The sequence below is a fragment of the Sarcophilus harrisii genome, chromosome 2 (assembly GCF_902635505.1).
Source record: "Sarcophilus harrisii chromosome 2, mSarHar1.11, whole genome shotgun sequence".
Lineage (NCBI taxonomy): Eukaryota > Metazoa > Chordata > Mammalia > Dasyuromorphia > Dasyuridae > Sarcophilus > Sarcophilus harrisii.
In genome coordinates, this window is record NC_045427.1 from 380306795 (window position 1) to 380330191 (window position 23397).

The 23397-nt window shown below is 37.7% G+C and overlaps 1 protein-coding gene across 4 annotated transcripts in view; it reads right to left on the reverse strand.

The window, feature by feature from the left end:
• PPP2R2B (protein phosphatase 2 regulatory subunit Bbeta) overlaps nt 1-23397 on the reverse strand; it is a 477139-nt gene that overhangs the window by 79851 nt on the left and 373891 nt on the right. Inside the window, exon 1 of one of the 4 annotated variants that reach the window (XM_031953489.1) lies at nt 20100-22339. The exons of the other annotated variants lie outside the window; for them this stretch is intronic. Coding sequence (XP_031809349.1) covers nt 20100-20129 — 30 coding nt within the window. The 5' untranslated portion in view covers nt 20130-22339. Of the gene's footprint in view, nt 1-20099; nt 22340-23397 lie in introns of those variants that run through there. 4 annotated transcript variants of the gene reach the window in all.

The following is a 23397-nucleotide window of genomic DNA, read 5'->3' on the forward strand; positions in this document are numbered from 1 at the left end:
CTAGAGTATAGCACCCCCTTAAGCGAAGTTCCCTTTAGTAAGTATTTTGAAATGACTCTTTCCAAAGAAAAAAGAGCCTCTCTATGAGACTTATCTAAACAGGAAATATATTTACTTTAATGATTAGATTGAACATTTCTTTACAGACCAACCATCAGGAGGCCTATTGAGATTTACAATTAACCCTTTGGTCATAAAGAAATCATTTGGCACAAAGAGTTTGCATCCAATTTGGAGCAAACTCACTGATAAAAGAGTGACTCAGTCATAAAATTAAAACAAAACATGAGGTTCATTGTTTGCAGAGATCTTGCTATGCAGTGGTGGATGAGACCAGACATGTATCTATGCTTCTCGTCTCACAGAATGACAGTGATCAAATGAGATAAGCTAATGTAGAGCACTTTGTAAAAAAGAAAATGTTCTTTTGTTGTTTAGCTTTTTGCAGTAGTGTCTGACTCTTTATGACCTTATTTGGGGTTTTCTTGGCAAAGACACTGGAGCAGTTTTTCATTTCCTTCTCCAGCTCATTTTACAGATGAGGAAACTGAGGCAAATGGGTTACGTGACTTTCCCAGAATCAGACAATTAGGAAGTGGCTGAAGCTGGGTTTGAACTCGGGAAGATGAGTCTTCCGACTCTAGGTCTGGCACTCTATCTGCTCCATCTAGCTGCCATGAGCTCTTGTTATTATTAAGAAGCAGGCAGTATGGCAAGGGGGACAGAGAACTAGCATCAGAGCCTGGGATGCCTTTATTCAAATCTCATTTCTGACCCGTATTGACTATATTGACTATGTGATCCTGACAGTTGGGTGCCAGGGTGGATAGAGCATTGTGCCTAGAGTCAGGAATACCTGAGTTCAAATTAGGCCTTAAACACTCAAGTGGCCGGTATTAGGAATACAGGTGTGGGCATTTGTGGGTGAGGAGGGAAATGCCCTTCTCTCTACCAGCCTACTTCATGAATAAACATGTGAACTCTTAAGCAAGCCTGCGTCTCTAGCGGGGAATTATTTTGCCTTCTTTCCTTCTGTACAGGGCCTGTGGGAACTCAAAAAAGACGGCTATTGTCTTCTCCTTCCCATGCACTGAGAATTGGGGGATAGCTGTGCTGCAACAGCAACATTGGCAAGCTTGCATGAGAGGGAAAATTTCATTCCCACAGAAATAAAAACCACTGGAAAAAAAAGCCCATTTAGTATTGGACTGTTCTCAGCAGAAGTGAAGTGTAAAACAGCCCATGAGCAGCCTTTTTGTGTATGTTCCAAGAGCCTTAAATATTTAACTGATTGTAATCATTCTATGACTTGTCATCTACCATTACCTTTCTAAGCATAGTGCATACCTGATCAATATGATTCATGTTTGAACCCTTTTATGAATGAGCTTAATCTGAGAAGATCTGGTCTGATTTTGAAGAGACTTACTTCTATAATCAGGGATTAGACATAAAATCTATGTATACATGATAGCAACAGGTAGACATGGAAGGGAGGACTCAGTTATTTCCACCATTTTATTATGGACATAGAATTCTCTTATCGGCTTGATACAATCAAATGTAAAAAAATTGAAATTAATAATGTAAAGTTGAATTATCTGGCTTATCTGTGTCACCCCTTATTCTAAAATCCAAAGGAAACCATCATTCTTTTAATGTCCATGAAGAGCCAAAGCCTCAAATTCCAGTTATATGTGACTTGTCATTAGCTCTCCCAATTTTCTTCTCTCTCCAATCCATCCACACCATAGCTGTCAAAGTGGGTTGCTATTCTTAATAAATTTCAATAGCTCCTTTTTCCTTTCTCAGTTTTTTTCTCTCTCCAATTCATCTACTACCAAGCTGTTAAAGTGATTTTTCTGAAGTAAGCTGATCTCTTTAATAAGTTTTAGTGGTTCCTATTCCACTATGATCAAATATAAACTCTGTTATTTGGCACTTAGTAAAGTCCCTCACAATCTGACCCCAAATGGTATACCTTTCTGTCTCCATCTCATACTACCTCCCAGTTCTTTGGTCTAGCCAAACTGGCCTTCTATTTTTTCTTGCAGATAACATTCTATCTCCTCTCTATTGCATATGTTTGGAATACATTCCCTTTTCACCTCCACCACTCAGAGTCCCTCAATATTGGCGTCAAACTCAGATAGAAATGGGGAATACTAAACTGTGCATGAGGATCATTGTGGGTTACATACTAAGAAAATCACATTAATATTATCTATTTTCTTATATTTTTATTTATTTTACTAAATATTTCCCATTACATTTTAGCTGGTTCAGACAACATGGATTGTGTGAGACTCGAGGGCAATGTGTTTGACATCTCAGTTCTTCAAGCTACAGCTCAAATGCCATCTCATACATGAAACATTTTCTGATCTTCAAAGCTATTTTGTAAATTTCGTACATTTTTATATATTTGTGTATGTTATCTGCCTGGAAAGAATGTAAGCTTCTTAAGGGCAGGAACTATTTCATTTTTAATCTTTATATCCAGCGCCTAGCACCCAGTAATTACTTTAATAAGTGCTTATTGATGCAAGAATGGAATTTTCTATTTCCTTAGCCTACACAGCTTTGCTAGAAAGCTTCCATATCACTGAATCTGGTCCTCCCTCCATCCATCATTGACCTGAAATGAGTTGTTAAAATCTCCGCCATCCATTCCATTGTCTTGCTTCCATTTCAATTGTCTTTTCCTTTTCTCAGTGATCAGAGAAGAGCATGTGACTCCAGTGGGGGCCTTATTAGCTCTCAGTTATTAAAGAGAAGAATGCTGGGGACCTGGCAGAAAGTACAGATGGGGACTGTGGGATTAGAGAATTAAGTTAAGTGATAAGCAAAGCTAAGTGGGAGAATGAAAGGGAGATTTCACCAAAGGTTAAGAGAGAAAAAATAATGAATCCCTTTTCAAACACAAAGGGAAGCAGGAATAAGAAAAGCAGAAAGAAGGGCTGTTGTAAGGTGGCAGGTAATTTCTTCACTGACAGGTCAGAACAATCCAGAAAAGAAAGGAATGAGAATAATTTGCCACCATTTTCATAATGGAATTGTGAATTGAAGTGGTACAAGTTGGGAAGGAATGAGCAGATAAATTTCCCAGAGGGTTATGAGGTTTTTTTTTTTTTTTTTGTCTTCAGCGACCTCAATACCCAAAGCATTATCTGTGAAGTGGAATATTAAAGGGCACCCTGTGCTATAAATCTATCAAAATGGGGGGAGGGGGAGGCCCCAAATTGTTAGAATTTGGGACTCCTAAGCTACCGGCACAGGAAACCGAGTCTAAGTAGTCATAAGGTTTCCCAAGGAGAGGAGCATAGGGATGAAACACTGGGAGAGAAGGAAGCTGAAGCATCAGGACAGGCATCCCACAGGGAAAGAAGGATGCAGGAGGGACCAGAGGCGAAGGGACCACTAACATGAGGAAAGTGATCTGTGAGGAAGAAGAGGATGGGATGTGTAGGAGGATCCTAACGGCTTGGATGGACATGGGATGTTCTTTATTTTTATTTTTTTCTAGACAATCAGGGTTAAGTGACTTGCTAGGGTCACACAGCTAGGAAGTGTCAAAATATCTGAGGCAGATTTGAACTCAGGACCAGTCCTCCATCCACTGTATCACCTAATTGCCTTTGAATGTGTTAATTCTGAATAAAATCTTGCCCTATAGATAATCAGAGATGAGAAAAGTCCCACCCTCCCCAACAACTGAAGGAAAGAACTGGAAATAGATTAAAAACAACACTGTGCCTGACACAAAGTAGGCACTTAATTAATAGGAGTTGATTGACAGTTGACATTTCTAAAGTACTTTAAGATTTGTTCATTCATTTGATTCTTACAATCACTCTATAAGGTGGGTGCTATTATTAGCACATTTTATAGGCAAGGAAACTACATCTTAGAGAGGTGAAGTCAGCAAAGAAGACTTATTGAGGGCCACAGAGCTTTTAAGAGTCTAGGGGTAAGATTCAAAACAGTTCTTGCTCATTCCAAAAAAAAAAACAATTAGGAGAGAGGGGTTTATAATATATGGATTTGTCCTCATCTCCCCCCCACCAAAAAAAAATTAATAGGTAAGGAAGAACAATCTCACCTTTTGGTTCCAATAGTACACACAGATGTTTTCAATTCCAGATGTTTATTCACAACTTCCTCAAGTTTTTCCTTTTTAAAAATCCTGATTCAAAAATGATCTGATTCAAAAATCATCACCTATTTTTTTCTTTTTTTCCTTTCCATAAGAGTTTTCCATTGCTTAAATGTTATTTTTTATTTGGGCAGATTTTCTTTTTTCTTCCTTCCTTCCTTCCTTTACCCCACCCCCTTCTTCTTTGACCTCTAGTTCTCTGGTACCAAATATAGCAAATTATTTTCATTTGTATGGTTGCTGATTTAGGCAAGCTAAATTTACAGAGCGAAATTTCAATCTCCCAATGTACACGATACTTAAAAACCCTTCTGCTCATCCAGTTTCCCCCAGAAGGGACCAGTGCCAATAAAAATTCATCTGCCAGATTTATAGCTTTCTCTCTTTTGATAATCAACAAGAATTATGCAAAGGCACAGTGGTGTTATCAAACACAAATGCAGAGCAATCTAATTCTACTTGATGGTTCAGCCTGGCACATTAGTTGGGTTTTTTTTTATTTGGATTTTTTTGTTGTTGTTTTCGTTCTTTCTTCAGCTTATAACATAGTTATTGGCAGGATAATTTCTAATGAAAAACAACTTAATGGGGGAGGGGAGTCTAGAATGTGACTAATGCCACAATTTAATTTACAAATGTTAAATATGTTAGTATTTATTTATTATATTTATATATAATATACTATAATAAAATTTAAATATGTTAATAATATTAAATAATGGCTTTGTGTTGGGGTGCTCAGTAGTCTTAGTGGGGCTGATAAAGGACAACAAAACAGCTGAAATAACAAAACAAAAAGATGATCCATTGAATTCCATTTTTCTTTATAGCAAGTAGAAATACAAGCCAGATGGCCTAGTATTCGTTGATAGATCTTGTACATTCCTCCTAGTTAAGGAGGAAATGTGACATTGGAAGAGAATATGGCATTTTGACTTGTAAGCAGCGGCAGATTGATGAAAGTCTTGTTTGCCAAGGGACAGCAACCGATAGCATATGAACCCCCTCTTAAAAGCACGTTAGATAGTCACCACTTTGGCATTTCCATTTGAGACAAAGAATCATATTTCATGAAAGGAGGCAAGTTATTCTTATTAAAACTCTTTGTGAAAGACCCTAGCCAACTCCAAAAACTCCTTCTAACCCTGACTGGTCTTATAAAATTCCTGTTCATATTTTTACTTCTTTTTTTTTTTACTACTGGTAGACTTTTTCCAACCTGTGTTCTAGGATATCTTCCTTCCTTGCTCTGGAAGCTCATTCCATTTTGGCTCTCATTACAACAACTGAAATTTCAAGATTCGGCCCAGAAAAAGAACAAGCACATGCTCACAGCTTATCCTGGAGTTGTATTCCTGCACATTCTGTGCAGACATACCCAGGGGATATGGAGTATAAATGATTGTTAATGTACCTGTACTTCAAGAAAGACACAGTAGATGGATGTTCTCATATCAAGCCATCACCAGCTGCTTGATGCTCCAGCCAGGTACGCCCTGATCCAGGACTTCTCAGGCTACTACTAGACTGTAATATTGCTGAGGATATTAGGGATCTCGTTTATCTTTGTATCCACTTGGGTGACATCTGTCCAAGGTACCATCATCCTTCCTATCATTCAAACTAGGATATATTTATTCAACCGATTTAGAAACTCTTCCCTCTCATGGATATTACCAGAGCTGTACCTAGCAATTCCTATACCTGGGGCAAGCAGTACAGAGGTAAACTCATTTGGGTAAGAGAAAGACACTGCTTCATGGTGTGATAGTGATGTGAATCCTCAACTAGCTTATTCTTGGGAACTGTTAAAACAAGAATCATAATCAAGCCAATTTCCCAGAATGTACTATCCATACACAATGAGAAGCTGAATCTCTTCTCATTCATTTCTGTTGTTTCAGTGATGTGAAACAAAACTTTTAAATGGTCCATGCAGTTGTGTTTTTCACTATCTAAAACCACAAACTTTTAGACTGTCTATTTAGCATCTTTAAAAACCTTTGAAACAAATTTGATGAAAATCATGTTTTCCCAAATGATCCTTAAGTCAGACTCAAAATCTCAGCATACATTCTTATTCCTGCCTTTATTTTCCCCTCCTATCCTGAGAGTTTCCAAGGTATGGTGTCAAACCCCTGAGGCTAAATTTCCTCTATAAAAGATCTGCTCATGAAGTAGATCTTTACTAACTCCTTTTCAGGACTAGCCAGCTACAGGGTGCTTTATCCTATCTCATGGTGATTTCCCATTAATGGCGTCTTTCTCCTGGTTAATTGGAGTTCTACTAGAGAATGTATTTTTCTCTTCGTTAATTGCACAGAAAATAAAAAGTAAACTTTTCTAACCTGTTATGGATGTTTGACTTGATTTCTTCAGGTTGACTGAACTGTATTCTTTTACAATTTATTGCTTTGCCAAATCGATTTCATATTACCATTTTTGGAGCTTATTTTACTTCCTCAATAGTAGTGAGGAAGCAGGTAAGTGATACAGTGAATAGAAAGCTAAGCCTGAAGTCAGGAAGACTCATTCACCAGGAAGAACTCATTTGGAGTTCAAATATGTCTTTAGACTAGTTATGGGTCTCTGGGCAAGTCACTCAGTCCCATCTGCCTTAGACCATCATCTGTAAAAGGAGTTGGTTAAGGAAGTGGCAAACCATTTCAGTATCTTTGCCAAGAAAATTCCAAACATATTCACAAGGAGTTAGACATGACTGAATCATAACAAGTAGTGAGGAAGAACAGGGAATATGGTGCTCTGAGACTACCATGGAAGAATAAGGGAGGGAAGCAGAACAGGGTGAACCACTTGGTAGCTTCTAACTTAACTGCAAGATAAATATTAACTATTTATTATTATTAACTAATAAATATTAACCTGTTACTGATATTAACAAGAAGATTTCATTCCTCCTTTCCAAGTAATATGGCAATTTTCCTTTTCCCTTCCTTTTCTTTTCCTTTTCCTTTCTCTTTTTTCCCCTACTCTTCCCCTTTCTCTTCTTTTCCTTTTCTATTCCCTTCTCTCTTTCTTTTTCTTTCTTTCTTTAAAATTACAAATGCAAAAAGTTTCTTTAGTTCCTACTTTTCTCTCTCATTTAACTTGCATAGTATTTTGAATAGGTTTATATGAAATGCAACTAGTTCTTCTCTGGCTCCTTGGGATTTGTATATGGCAGCCACTGGGCTCTGGGGCTGTTTTAATATAGAGAGCAATCATTGTCTCTCTATATGTCAGAATCAGGGAGAAGAAAAACTACTTGGTTGTCCACTTTTGGGGGAGTTGGTGTGAATAGTTTTCTCTTTTCTCCTTTTTTTTCATAGTTTACATTTGCATATTGTAGACTGCTTTAAGTTTATAAAATACTTTTGCATCCATTATCTGTTAACTTCTTTTTCATACCTACCCTGAGAGGTAATTTACTTCTTTTTCATACTTACTTTGAGAATTTGGTATTATTATTATGATTATCCCATTTTATAGATGACAAAACTGAGACTTAGAAATGGGAGTGTCTTACTCAAGATCACAGGTTCAGATAAGTGGTAGAGGTGAGCCTTGAATCCAAGTTTCCTGGGCTAGATAAAGATACAGATGGAGTGCTAGTCAAATTCTCAGGGAACAGAAAACAAATACACTGGATGACAGCACTAATTTCTATAAAAGACCTCTCACTAGATTAGAATGTTAGATTAAATTAAATCAGGTGAAATATAATAGGACTAAGTGCATACTTAACTTTTAAAAAAGAACTTCACAAATACAATATTGGGGAGAGATGGCTATAAAGTTTATACAGTTTATCTGAAGTAGATCTGGGTTTTTTGGTAGATTGTAGGCTCAATTTAAGTCAACAGTATGATATGGCAGCCAAAAGAGCGACAATATTCTTGCTCTACTTCAATGTTTAGAACTAGCAAGACCACAATCTTATTGGTCCTCTGTTCTACATTTGGAGAACTGTGCCCGCTATGGGCTACCACATTTTAAAAGACACTGATAAACATGAAAAATGGAAATCAAAATGATGACGGGCCACATGATTCTGCCAAAGGAATATTAAATGAATTGGGACTATTTACCTTGGAAATGAGAAAGTTTCAAGTGGACTGGTTAGCTCTGACTTTAAAGATATTTTAAAGGTTAGCAAATGGAAGGAGGATTGAACATATTCTTTTTTATTTCAGAAGTCAGAATGAGGCACAATAGGTGGTACTTGAAGAGAGGCAAGATTTAGACCAGATATAAGAAAAATCTTCCTAATAATCAGAGCTATCCAAAAATAGAATGGCTATATTGGGAAATGATAACAAAGGCTTTAAGCAAAAAGTGACTCAGCAAGACTAGGCAAGACAATAAACATTAAATGCTTGTGATGTATCCTGGCTCTGTGCTAATTTTGGGGGATACAAATATAAGTGAAAAGAAAGACAATTCCTGCCCTCAAGGACCTAACATTCTAATGGGGGAAGAGAACACACAAAAGGGAACTGAAAAGAATATCATGATATCAAAGTCTAGACGCAGGGGTCCTCAAACTACAGCCCATGGGCCAGATGCAGTAGCTGAGGACGTTTATCCCCCTCACCCAGGGCTATGAAGTTTCTTTATTTAAAGGCTCACAAAGCAAAGTTTTTGTTTTTACTATAATCTGGCCCTCCAACAGTCTGAGGGACAGTAAAATAGCCTCCTATTTAAAAAGTTTGAGGACCCCTGGTCTAGAGAGTCAGGAGCAGAGCTAGGAAGGGAAGGACAGAGGGCAGGCCTAAATTCCTTCTCAAAATAGAGGCCCTGAAATTCCAATAGACTTAGGATGGAAATACTATCTGCATCCAGAGAGAGAACTATGGAAACTGAATGTGATCAAAGCATATTTTCACTTTTTGTTGTTGCTTTTGTTTGTTTGTTTTCTTTTCTTTCTTGTAGTTTTTTTTCCCCTTTTGACTTGTTTTTTCTTGCACAGCATGACGAGTATGGAAATATGCTTAGAAGAATGGCACATGTTTAACCTATATCAGTTTTCTGAGGATGGGGGAAGAGGGAGGAGAGGGAGAAGAATTTGGAACACAAGATTTTGCAAAGATGAATGTTGAAAACTATGTTTGCGTATACATGGAAAAATAAAATACTACTTTAAAAAATGGAAGCCCTGGAAGGAACTCATCAAAAGAGGTTTAGCTGACCTGATAAAGAGATATAGAAAGAAGGCTTATTGCTACCAGTCAGTGTAAATCACTTCTGGGTACTCTTTAGAACCTATGAGGCTGTTGCATTAGATTCAAGTCTAATGAGTGTTTTTCCCTTCATCTTAGCATAACACCTTTCCAGGTAGAAAAGGGATGGAGGGGGCAGGGAGAATCCTACTGCTCTGTTAATTTGTTGTTGGTTTATAAGAACTTACAGTTATGTTTAATTAGGGAATAAGCTTAAGCTAAAGGCAATTGACCCATAGTGTTTACAAGATCCCAGACAACTTCCAAGCCATAGTTAGTGTCTGACACATATGACTCATAAAATTATAGATTTAGAGCCAGAAAGGATCCTAGAGCTTATCTGTTCTCTTTCATTTTATAGTTGAAGGAACTGAGACCTCAGGAAAGGTAGGTGATTTGATGAATATCATAAAAATAGAAAGTGTCAGAAACAGGATTTAAACCTGAACCCCTCTGACTTCAGAGCCAGCAGTCTTTCCATTTCGCCAGAACAAGTCAAAAGTTAGGATTTATGTGCTACACAAATGATACTTCTAAAGTTCTATTAGGCTGTAAATTCCAAGAGAGGAAAAACTTTCCCAATGCCTAACATAATACTATAGGTAGGCAATGCAGGGTCTTATTGAAATTAGTGCCTAAATTAATAAAATAAAGAAAGAAGGAAGAAATGAAATGAAATTATTGAAGTCTTTCACTTCCATGGTGAATTGATTTAAAGTGTAGAGTTGGAATTCTGATCTGGCCATCTCAAATATACATAGTTTCTTCACAGAATAAAGTAAAATTTAATTTCTATTTTGCAAGTATTTGTTAAGTACCTACTCATTGTTGGGCACCAGAGGACAGAGAAAGTTAGAGTAAGACATAACTTCTGCCCTCATAAGGGTTATTATATTCTGGTAGAAGAATATGCCTTGCACAGAAATATGCCTTGTGGTTTAAAAAAATAATAATAGTAAGTACACGAGAGATACAAATTGTTAGGAGGAGTCTGAGGAGGAAAGTTCATTACTGATTGGATGAAAATCAAAGAAAAATTCCTGCAGAAGGTAATATTTGAGCTGGGATTTTAGTTTTCTTCTCTGTCAAGTGAGGTAAGCGTACTAGATTATCTCTTAGGTTCTTTCTGCCTCTAAATATGACTTTTGGCCATCATCCAATCTAACAGCTACCAACATGGAAGAGCTAACCTATAGAACATAGTCTTCTAAATGGGTGTCTTCCATTCACTATTCACATCATTCAAATCGTTAATCTCCATATTGTTTTTTGTTCTGTACAGATGGTTTGGGACCCAGTTTTGTGTAGAACAAATAATATCAATATGTTGTCCCTGTCTTTGAGAAATTCTCCCTAGAGAATGAGCAAAAGAGGAAGGCAATAATAATAGCATTGACAAAATAAGAGGGGGCATGGGGAGAGCCCAACAGCCAGACACACTCCTCTTCCGGCCACAGTAATTCTCTTATGGCTTGTATTGTGAGATTGGCCACTCACCTCCAGCCCAGGCTGTTAGTAAAAGCCAGAGAAACCAATTGCTCCCTCTTGGAACCAATGGGCATTCATCTCTATCCTCCCTCGGAGTTGGGGCTCCATTCCTCTCTGCATGGAGGGGAAACCAGATCTTGCTGAAGAGGGGAACTGAAGACTTTTTAATACGGTTCTGCACCGCTAGCCAAGCCCAGTCATTCCCTTCTCTTCCTCTGGCCCCGTTGGAACACGAGGGGATGATTTATATGCTGCAAGCCTCTCTGACAGGCACACTACATCTTGGCTTCCCCCAGCCCTGGACTAATCAGAGGCTTATCTTTTCCTTCACGTAATGGGGAGCTGTCAAGTTCTATGACCCTCCAAACAATTCAATAACTCACAGTAAGATTCACCTTGAAGAAAGAACGTCTTGATGTTCCAGGGGTCCTGCAGAGGCCGTGTACCAGCGGTGGGTGGGGGACAAGGGGGCAGAGGGGCTGCTCTAACAGAACTCCATTTACTTCTTTAATTAAAAAGTACTAGGCCAGCATGGCCCGTGGCACCTTTCTGGGCTGTCTCAGCAGCCAGCCGGCATTATCTCCAGGTCCACAGTGTATAAAGCAGGGCTGACTTGCCAAAACTATCTAGGTAACCTCTGTCTTAGTTCTGTCAGCTCCACTCGGCGCCAACATCCGCATCCTCTCCTTCTAACTGTTCATGATGGCCCGTTTTAACCACTGGTATTACAAGCCCAGGTTCTACCCCATTGCCCCCCTTTCTTCTCCCCTGCCCCCCACCATTTTTGTTGCTTAGCAAATTTCTGTGGTGTGGATTCAGAGACCCATATACCAAACATTTTAATGAAAAGTGAAAAATCTCATCAAATCTTTAAAGTTTTTTTTCCATTTTGAGACAACATATGGCACCATGCAAATGAAAAGAAAAAACAAAACAAAAATCTATTCTTCCCCCACACCTCTTTTTTCATCTGGATGCTTTGGGACTATATGCATGTATATATGTGTGTGTATATGTATACATACATATACACACATATATTTGGTGAGACAACTGGGATTCAGTGATTTGCTTAGGACAAGTGTTAAATGTCTGAGCCTTGGTTAGAATTCAGGTCCTCCTGACTTCAGGGCCAGTGCTCTATCCCCTGTGTAACTAGCTGCTAACTGAATTTCACAAAAGTTTATTAAGCACTGTGGGAAGACAAAGATAAGATAGTCCCTTCCCTCAAAGTACTTATCTTCTATGGAGAGAATACAACATGTACATAGGGAAAATGCTACAAATATGAACTAAAAAGGAACTGGTATTATGCCACGGAGCCCAGGGAAAAGAGAGTTGAAATGAGCCCCAAGCAGCATCTGTATATGGTTCTGGGTTATCTAAGATTAAGTTCCTTAAACTCTCAATCCCTCCAGGAAATTCAATAAAATTCTTAAGGTACCAAATAATTGCCAATCTGTAGTAGAAGAAGAAATTCCCTATAAAGATGAAACTATCACAACACTGTGCTGATTTCCGCCCCCTCTATGCCCACCCCCCAAAAAGGTATCTACATACAATTAATTGGTTTGACCACAAAGCTGGTCAAATCAGCTAAGCCGAATAGTCTGATTTGCATGACCATATTAGTTGCACATATGAATATCACTTTATTAGTTGTATTATTGATGGATTGTCATATCTGGAGATTGTTAACTAGCTCCTTTGTCCAAGAAGGAGAGAACTAGTGGAAAGGTAGATTAGTTAGATGTAGTTCTACAGTTGTTTCAGATCCACAAATGTCAAGTGAAAGTTAATTAATCCAAACATGGCTAGCTGAGAGAGGTTTTAGAATCTCAGGTTGGGAAAATACCAAAAAATGACAGGATGGTTCAACTTAAGAAGGCTCTTTCAGGGACAGAGGATTGGGGAAAGGATATGCAGTGATGAGGAAGGGATGTAGAGTGGAGAAGGAAGGATGCCATTTAGGTGGACTTGGGCTGCTTAGATTTGGAATAAAATGCTTTCTTTTTATCACATAATTTTTTGACTAGACATAGTAAACTTTAGTGAAAAGAATGTTGGACTTAGTATCAAGAAGAACAAGATTGACATCTTACTCCTGACACTTATTAGTTGTGTGACTCTAGAAAAATTCCTTGACCTCTTGGGCAGGGCAGTGTGTATGTGGGAGGAGGTGGGTTGGACTCATCACTCTCTAAAGTTTTTTCCTATTTTAAATCTGATCATAAGATAGTGAGAGCTGACCATAAAAATAGGTTGTCTCATTGTTACATACAATCTTAAACACCTACCTGGTGGTTAATATGGAATATTTTTTTTTAACAAACTCCAAGTTGTTACAAAAATATTATCATAAAAATACTAACTCAATACCATAAAAGTAAGAAAATTCTATTATTCATGGCTAACCATTCACAGGAAATAAGAAAATTAATTTTTTTCCATTTGTAATAACTTCTTTTAATATAAAACCACATAGAGATATTGTTCTCCTCCAGCTATTCTCCTATTTTATGAAAAAAAAGAATCTTGCTAAGCAACAACCCCAGGAGGGAACATTGGAAACCCTTTTCCATCTTAAGAAATGATAGTTAAAACCTTCACATCAATGCATCCTGGAAGCTTGATTTGCAAGGAACTGGGATCAAAGCATTCATGTCCTCCACTGAACTAGATTCCAATATTGTGTGTTAATTATTTTCTACAAAAATCTCATGGTGGAATAAAAATATATATGAGTGAGGCTCTGGATATTCTCTTCTGATGCTAAATTAGGTCTTTGCGTACCATGGTCTCAAAGGCAAGCTAATTATTCAACTTTGATGTTCTGTTAAGTAAGCTCCTTTTAAAAGCAAGCAAACCTAAAACCCATTCTGGAATTTCTTAGAAGTTCACAATTTCTTTTAAGTAGCAGCACACTGGTTAGATTCACAAACAACTTTTGGACAAATGTGGTCAATTCTTTCTTCAGCACAGTAAGAATTGGCAAACAAAGCAGAGATTAACCAGGGTAGGGGGAAGGTCTCCCTGGGTAGGCGGACAATTCAAGCTGGTAAAACAATTTCAAGTGCCCACTTTGTCCAACACACAGTGGTGGACACTAAAAATATAAAGACAAAAATAAAGGTCTTTTCCCTCAAGAAGTTTACATTCCACAAAGGGGATATAGCATATTAGCTAACATTTATATAGTGCTTACCAAATGCCAGGCACTATGCTAAATGCTTTGTAATTATTATCTCCTTGGATCCTCACAACCTACTGAATTTTACATATTAAGAAACTGAGATACTATAGAAGTTAAACGATAAGTCTAGAGATCACATAGCTAATATCCAAGTCTGGATTTGAATTTGGGTCTTCCCGATTCCTGATTTGGAGCTCTATCCACTCACAGGGGTCCTCAAACTTTTTAAAGAGAGGGCCAGTTCACTGTCCCTCAGACTGTTGGAGGGCTGGACTATTGTAAAAGCAAAAACTTTGTTTTGTGGGCCTTTAAATAAAGAAACTTCATAGCCCTGGGTGAGGGGGATAATTGTCCTTAGCTGCCGCATCTGGCCTGCTGACCACAGTTTGAGGATCCCTGTAGGGTGTCCCATAAGTCTTAGTGCAGTTTTAAGCTTAAAACTTAGCTTTAAACTATACTAAGACTTTGGGGAGCTCTCTTTGGTCCATTCACCTGAATGGTGACCATCCTTAGCAACCAGATGATGAACATCCCAAAGAATGGTGACTTCTCTCTTAAGGGTTGAACAGTTATTGTGAAGGGCCCCAGAAAAGTCCTCCATAGGATGTCAACCATATCAATGTGGAGCTCAGTTTCCTTGGAAATAAAAAGAAAAAGCTCTGAATGGACAAGTGTTGGGGAAGTTTCAAAGAACTTGCCACGGGGGCACGATCTGCAGCTACGGTACAAAGCGCAATCAAAGGTGTTACCCTGGTTTTCGTTACAAGTTGAGATCTATGTATATTCACTTCTCCATCAATATTGTTATTCAAGAGAATGATTCACTTGTTGAAATCAGAAATTTCTTGGGTAAAAAATATATACATATATAATATCTATATCTATCCATCTATCTATAGGGTTAGGTCTAGACTTGTGACTTTATTGGTATGGGAAGAAACTTCCACTTGTGTAGACCAGTAACTCATCTGCAATTTCAAGTCTTAAAAAAGCTTGTCTGGGGTTTTTTAACTGAGAAGTTAAATGGTTTGTCCATGGGTCATTAAAGAGTGTGCATGAAAGAGAGAGCCTGTTGACCCCAGTCTCCTCAGGCACCCACTGTCTCTCATCCATACACACATATCCATACATAGTCATTTAGTGAGCAAATGCAATGTGCCAATAGACAGACACCCACATGCTACTAAAGTGTTCCAAAGCGCTGAGGTCTGTCAGGGAAGAAGAGTGCTTCAGGTTCCCTGTAGGGTATTTTCTGATCCCATAAGCAAAACCCCATGACACAGACAGATACAATCAGATAATGATGGCAATCAATAAAGAGAACTGGAATTATTATTTATTTTCATAAATATATAGTGTGTGTGTCCTGCTGTGTTACACAGATCAAATGCCAGCCCTCACTCTAGGCACAGTCAATCAATAGGAACTTTCAATATCCACAAGCCAAGACGGGGGGAAGGAGGGAGGGAGGGAGTGGGGCACAGGCTGAGAAATTGCTTACAAGAGAGTGGCCCATTTACAAAGTTAATCCAATCCAAGGGGCTGTCCGGGTATTGGGAAAGCCTGTGAATATGGAAACCGCTTGATTGATTTTTTTCCCCCTGAACTAGCTAAACATTTCATTGTTATTTGCAACAAATATAAGGGAAGGAAAGACAACACAACAAAAGGATTGGATATTAAGCCCTTAGAGCAGCAATAAATCACAAGCTGATGTCTTAAAAAAAATTAAAAATGGCTCAGGAAAGGGTTGTTTCTGTATAGTCAGAGACCCAAGTACAATTCTATGGATGGCTTCTCTGAAGGTTTTTAAGTGTCTAAAATATATAATATTTCAAAGGAAATGAATGATATTGAAATACAATTATCAAAATACTAAGGAACAAATGAAGTATTAAGTGATATAATGTGCTAAATTCTGGTATATAAAGAAAAAAAGATCGTGCTTTCAAGGGTCTCCCATTCTGAGAGGGGAAATACCACATCTGGATGGTTTCAGCTGCAAAGGGTGCAGCAACAAAACAGATGTTAAGGCCTCTTCCCTGTCGTTCTTTCCACTGACAAAAGTCATTTGGGTTTCTGATAGCATCAGAGACATGGATAGCAAGAACTTTCTTTTCTGAATTGTTAATAAGATGTGGCTGAGTTTGCAAGAGAACTGACTTTAGCACCTACAGGAGCCGTTGCCAGCTTGCTCTCCATAGGAGTTGCTTTTCAGGATCGTGGCAGAGAATGTTGGGCTGGAAGCATCGCTATTTCTCAGGCTCTGGGGTGCACAGTCTTGGGGGGTCTCCTCTGGGATCTAAGAGGAGAGAGCGGTCCGGGTGGCAGTTGGGGCTGGGCACCCCAGGATGCCCTGCTGGATCAGGGCTTGCTTGCCCTGTGAGTGGTGACTGGTAGGGATGTTTGGCTTTCTCCTCAAGGAGCTGCTTCCTGGATGATGCTGTGAGAGTTACCAGCCATGTTTCTTATGTGCCTCTTGGTAGTGGCTGACTAGCAATAGCTGCTGATAGCAATAAGGAAGAGCAGCCTTCTTCTCCACAATTTCTCATTTTATCATCGGCTGTGGAGGCTGGGCTAAATACAGGGCAGGTGGTTTAGGGGACACTGATGCTCTCCAGGGTCCTGAACTGAGATTGTAGTTTGATTTGTCTGGTAGATGCTACCTGGTCTTTTCTTCAAATGGGATGCTATATACAAAAAGCATTCTGCAATATTAGAATTGTTAATTGTTAACAATTGTTAATAATACTATTGTTAATAATATCCCTGAATTTGGCATTATATCACCCACCTCTCTGTCTCTGTACAGGTACCCTTGCTATTTCCATTAGTTAAAAGAGCGAGTTCATGGACCTTAGATTAAGGGCCCCTGCTTGGGAGAGTGAGCCGAGGTGGGAGACAACTCTGAGGAGGTTGAATTTGGATGAATCAAAGATAAAACTCTCTTTGGAAGAAGAACTCGGGCCACTAGGAGGAACTGTTTCTGGTTTCTGTGCTACTCTCCCAGGAGGAGATATAACAGTTCATCTATGTCTTCCCAGGTTTTTTCTGAAATTGTCCTGCTCAATATTTCTTATAGTATAGCTGCAATCAAACTGAGATCTGTTAAAGACCTTAGCTTATAAAGGCCAAGGTCGTCCACTGCATCCAGGGCCATCTCCAGTCATCCTGATTTATATCTGGCCACTGGACCCAGATGGCTCTGGAGGGAAAAGTAAGGTGGTGACCTTGCACATCCTTTCATTCCTTAAATCCAATTCACTTTCAAACCGTGGAATTACTTCCCTGTTGAAGGACAAACAACAAAAACAAATAATAACAGTAATAAAAATACCCAGAAGGCCAGGAAATCAATATGCAAGACCTAAAGAACACTGTGAGTTTTAAAGGAGGCAGCCCTGAGTTGAGCTGTAGAAAGAAAGAGCTCTAGGAAATCCAGATGTGGAACATTCCCAGCAGAGATGCTGAATCTGGGGAGTAGCAAGAAGACACCTTGAAGAGATAATGGACACTAGGGGACTGCAATGCCAGAGATGTGAGTGTATGCTTGTTTTATGTGTGACTCTCTACTTTTGGACTCCATGTGGGTTCTCTCCCTTCCTACCAACACTGGGTATTGTCGAAGAGTGTAAAACCAGGTTTATGGAGGGGGGTTATTTAAACTATCATTATGATGCTGTTTCCGTAAATAAATGTCTTTGTTGTGAATGAAATGACAAAATTACCTTTTGTCAGCAAAAGCTCATGGGCTACAGTTTTGGTAGTGAGGACCCAGAGAATACCTTGAACCCAATCTAATATGAATGAAGACATAAACCACACAAAAATTTATATAACTTAATCTCATTAGAGTAAGAATGGAATGGTGAGTTGGGAACAAAAATCCTCTCAGTAAATATCAGACTGTATTCTAGGATCAGTGTAATGAAGAGTGTTCTTTTCTTATTGATACTTGTCTATGGAAGACACTGGCTCCACATGACGACACATTGATGCTAAGTATTTTTTTAATTTAATAGTATTTTGTTTTCCCAAAACATGGAAATGCATTTCACGTTGATCTTTATAAAACTTTGTGTTCCAAATTTTTCCCCCTCCTTTCTCCCCTCCCCAAAATAGCAAAATCCGATATAGGTTAAACATGTGCAGTTCTTCTAAACATACTTCCATATTCATCATGTTGCACAAAAAAAAGAGCTCAAAAGAGAAAAAAACATGAGAAAGGAAAAACAAACAAACAATGACAACCAAAAAAGTGAAAATACTAATTTTGATTCACATTCAGTCTCCATAATTCTATGGGATGTGGATGACACTTTCTATCATAAGTCTATTGGAATTGCCTAAATAATTTTTTTAAAAACTGAATCTACATTTTCTTTGGACAACTTGTTGCCAAAATGATATTTAAAAAACTATCAAAATTTTTGTAACAAACAGTAAGTCTGCTATAAATCCTGCCACTTTCTTGATGGAGGAATATATTGTAGAGTTTACTAACCTTTAAGTTGTAGAATGATAGTTGCCATTCTTCATACTTTGAATTTCCTTTAGAATCTAAGGTGATGCTTTGAATGCTTTCAACATTTGAGTAAAGAAGAATATTAGACTTGGGAATTAGGAGGTCTTGGATTTGAATCTTATACCAAAACATTTATTTGCTAAGTGATGGTGGGTAAATCACCTCTGAGTTTCCTCATTTATAAGATGGGGATAATATCAGCACCTCCCTCCTAGGGTTATTGTGAAGCTCAATTGGGATGTTATATATAAAAAGCATTCTGCAGACCTTATTGCCTATAGGAATATTAAAATCCCTGAATTTGGCACTATACACAATTTCTTCACCTCTGCTTGACTTCCTTTAAGGTTCTAGTTAGATGCTATATCCCATTGGAAGCTTTTTTCATTTTCCCTAGCTAATAATAATAGCTAACATTTGCATAGCACTGTGTGCCAGACACTATGCTAAGTGGGAAATAGATGCTATTCATTCCATTTTATAGAAGAGGAAACAGACAGAAATTAAGTAACTTGGCTAACTAATAAGTATCTGAAATCATATTTGAACTCAAGTTTTCCAGACTTCAGGTCCAGAGTCCTATCCACTGAGCCATTAAGCCACCTTACTCTTCAGTTAGGTAATGGTTAAGCAAATTAAGTTATATGAATGCAATGCAATCCTATAGTATGAGAAATAATGAAATGATAGGGTTCAAAAAACCTGAGAAAGTGAGCAGAAGCAAGAGGACCATTTAATACAATGACAAATGCATCACAAAGACACGACTTTGAAACTCTTAAAATCTTTCATCAATGACATGACCAACCACTAGGGACTGATGGTGATGTATATTGGAGGTATTAAACATAGAGCAATGAGCCTGGCAAGTGGGGTTGAACCAGATTAAGATATAATTCAAAATTATTTAACAAAATAAATACAAATATAATTGAATTATTTTTCCAATGTTTTATTGAAATTTTTAAATTTTTATTATTATTTTATTAATTTTTAATTATTTTATTCTTAATTTTATAGTATATTATTATATTAATTTTATTATTAAGACATGTTTTACAAATCAAAATGCAGCTGCAGGGATTTTTATGTAGAATTTAGTAGCCCGTTTCTATTAGAGTTTGACACCACTGACTTATCCTTACTTATTTCCTGATAATTGAGAGATTTGTGATGCAGAATGAGAAATACATGTTTGGACCACATAACGTGGGAATTTATTTGTGCTTGATTATGCATATTTGTTTCAAGAGTTTTTTTTCCTTTTTTTGGCTTTTAAATTTGGGGGTGAGTGGTAAGAAGAAAATAAATATTAGCTAATTGAAAATGAAGGGAAAGTATTACCATTGCCACTGAGAAAGGCATGACAATCTACTCTCTTATGCTTTTACTCAGGATGACTGATTTCAGAGTTATAGAGTAGCTATAGAGAAGCTCCATTTCCTTTGCTTCCACTTCTTATTCCTTCATACCCATCTATGTTAGTCCCATCTCACATGTGACCCTCACTTTACTCACCTTTTCTACTGAGTCCTCTTGAACCTCCATTATATTGCTAACAAACTGCCTTTTAGAGTAGATCCTTTCCTCTCAGCCATATTTCATTTACTCTCAATGTCAGAAATCTGACTCTCTTTAGAAGACACAGAATTTCTATCTTTTACAGGACTGCAAACACTTTCTCTCATGCCCTCTGACATCCTGGGGAGATATTTCTTCTTGTCTATTATTACTTTTAGGATTTTTTCCTCATACCATCACTCATTAACTTCTCCTGAGATTCAGTCCAGATATAGCACCCTATCTAGAACCTGGGGCTACAATTTAACCCTTTTCCCTTTTGTTTCTTCTTTTCTCAAGGAATTCAGAACCTGGTCATAGTCTTCCTCTTCATTCCAAGTTCTGCTATTATTACATGGAGACTTCAAATATATGCTGATGTCCATTCAAACACCCTTGCTTACCTATTCATTGAGCTCCTCAGTTTTTTATCATCTGTACTTTTCTTTCAAATCAGCACAGGAAATGTTATCCTTAAAATCTCATGACCAACCATCAGTATTTGATATCAATAGCTCATAACTCTGAAACTCTTCTATGAGACTATAAATAATCTCCTTTCTATACACTTTATCTTAGGTATCATCCTTCTGAAATTTAGTCTTTAATCTTACTAAAGAAACCTTGCCTCTCTCTGTTTTCACAAGCTAATATCCCAGCTATAACCTCTCCCCCAGTTTTAATTTTTTGCTAATCTGAATATGACAAATATAAGCAAGCACAATATTTCCAAGATAAAGAACAGAAAACTTTCTTCCCTGCAAAATCAGCGATCCTTTAATAAACCAGCTTAACTTTTCCTTCTGAAGATAAGATTCTTTGAATCCCTTGTCCTCTTAGGATGAATTTTCTGTCACCACTCTTCTTTTTTTAAACCTAATTCTGCACATCTCCCATTATCAGCTCTTTTCTCTTAAGCTGGGGTGCTACAGAACCTTGCTGGAGGAACTCATGCAAGTATACTGATTTAGTCCAATGCAAAGTTGTACAATCTAATTTCAACTTGGCCCTCACTGCTACCATCTCTCTTTACATTCTTTCCTAAAAAAGTTTATCTTACCCACCTAAGCAACTGTTCCCAGCCTTCTATTCTTTCCTTAAACCTTCTGAATATATTCTAATCCTCTCTAATCCTTTCAGAGGAAGGATTGTCTCATATCACTGAAAAAATTGAGATCAATTAAAATGCTTCTTCTCTCCAATTTCCCATCTTAAATCACTTCAGTCTCAGAGAATAGGTAGTCTTTGCCTTTATCAAAGCCAATGGAGAAGCTCCATTGCCTTTGCTCCCACTTCTTATTCCTTCATACCCATTCATGTCAGTCCCATCCCACATGTGATCCTCACTTTACCCGCCTTTTCCACTGTGTCCTCTAAAGCCTCCATTATATTGCTATTTAGGCAATTATAAATTGCCTTTTAGGATAGACCTTTTCCTCTCAGCCATATTCATCGACTTGGTGCTTTTGATTAGCTCTCCTGTCTGTTCTAGAAGCTCATCCCTTCATCATCCTTTACTCTTAAATTTCTCCTTATGCATAGATTTCTTTCCGGATACCTACAAGCACACCCAGATTTTCCCATCCTTTAAGTTATTGTCCTATATTTTCTTCTCTTTTACAATTAACCTCCTGGAAATGGCTGTCTATGACCAGTGACTCTACTTTTTTTTCACCTCTCATTCATTTCTCACCTCAACCCTTGAAGTCTGGTCATGTTACTGATCAAATCTGATCATGAAGCTCAAGAAGTCTCAGGATTGATAGGAAATATTCCTATTGCTTTTAGGATAAAATGCCAAATTTTCTGGGATGAAAAGCTCTTCCCAACCTGGCTCAATTATATCCTTTCAGACTGGTTATCTATTACTTCCCCTTATGCACCCTGAACTCCAACTATATTGACCTACTAGCTATTTCTCATACAATGCATTCCATCTCATGCCTTTGCTCAGGTTGTCTAAATTGCCTGGAATGTCCTTCCTCCATCTTTGTGTCTTTGGAATCCTGTTCAATTTCAAGGTTCAGCTTATTCACTTCTTGTTTCAAGAGAATTTTCTAAATTTCCCAAGTTATTGGTCCTCTTACCCTAATAATAATAAAAAAAAACATTTGTATATATTCTGTATTTCCTTACATGTTATAACATTCCAGTTGACTATTAATTCTTTGAGATTAGAGACTATTTTGATTTTGTATCTATACTCCTAATACAGTGCTTGGTACATAATGAATACTTAATAAATATTCATAGATTTAAAAATTGAAAAATGGTACTTTGAAAAGTACCATTGAGTCACTGCCCAGGGATCAGGAGAATTGGGTTCTACTGATGGCTCTATGTAATTTGGGACAAATTACCTAAATCTTTATTTAGAGTAAGAGCTACCTCAGTCTGGGAATTTATTTGTGGTGTTCTCTCTTTTTAAAGATATTAAGAGAGCACATGACAAATAGGAAAATGCATTTAAAAGAATTGCATATATTTAACCTATACTACATTGCTTGTTGTCTTGGGGATGGGGGAGGTAAGTAAAGGAAGGAGAAAATTTTAGAGCACAAAGCTTTATAAAATGAATGTTGAAAACTATCTTTACATGTATTTGGAAAAATAAAATATTATTGGAAAATGAAATAAAATTTAAAAACATGACTAAAAACAAAAAAGAGAGATCGTATGTGTGCAGAGAGATAAAAGTATTTGCTTGGCTTATCTCTTAGGACTATTAGGAAGTTCTAAAGAGAGAATGGGTGGGAAAATTTTTTGAAATTTGTGAAGTATTATTACAATAACTATGATTTTACTATGTTTGTGACTGAATGACACCAAAACCCCCAGCTAATTCTTTCAAAAGGTAAATGGTCAGTTGGACCCATTATTTTGGAGGGAATAACCATTTCCTAGAGAAAACTGTCCAGTTTCATTCATTTATGGCTAATCTGGCCATCATGTGCAGACACCTCCTCCCCTACCCAAATAGGGCAGGCTTGAAAAATTATTTTTGTATGCTAGTAAATGGCCTTGTTTACTCACAACACTGACTTAGATTAGCAACCAAAGCACTGTAGGGTCATGATAAAACCTCAAAAATAACTAAGTTGGCAAATGCCTACCAGCAACTTGGTTTGCAAACAGTCAGTCCAATCTCAGTGGAAAAATATTAGCATCAGAAATCACTGAAATCCTGTGCTTCCCCAGCTGATGAGAAAGATAAGTGCATGCTAGAAATAGTAACCAGTTTGGGACAAGTCAATAC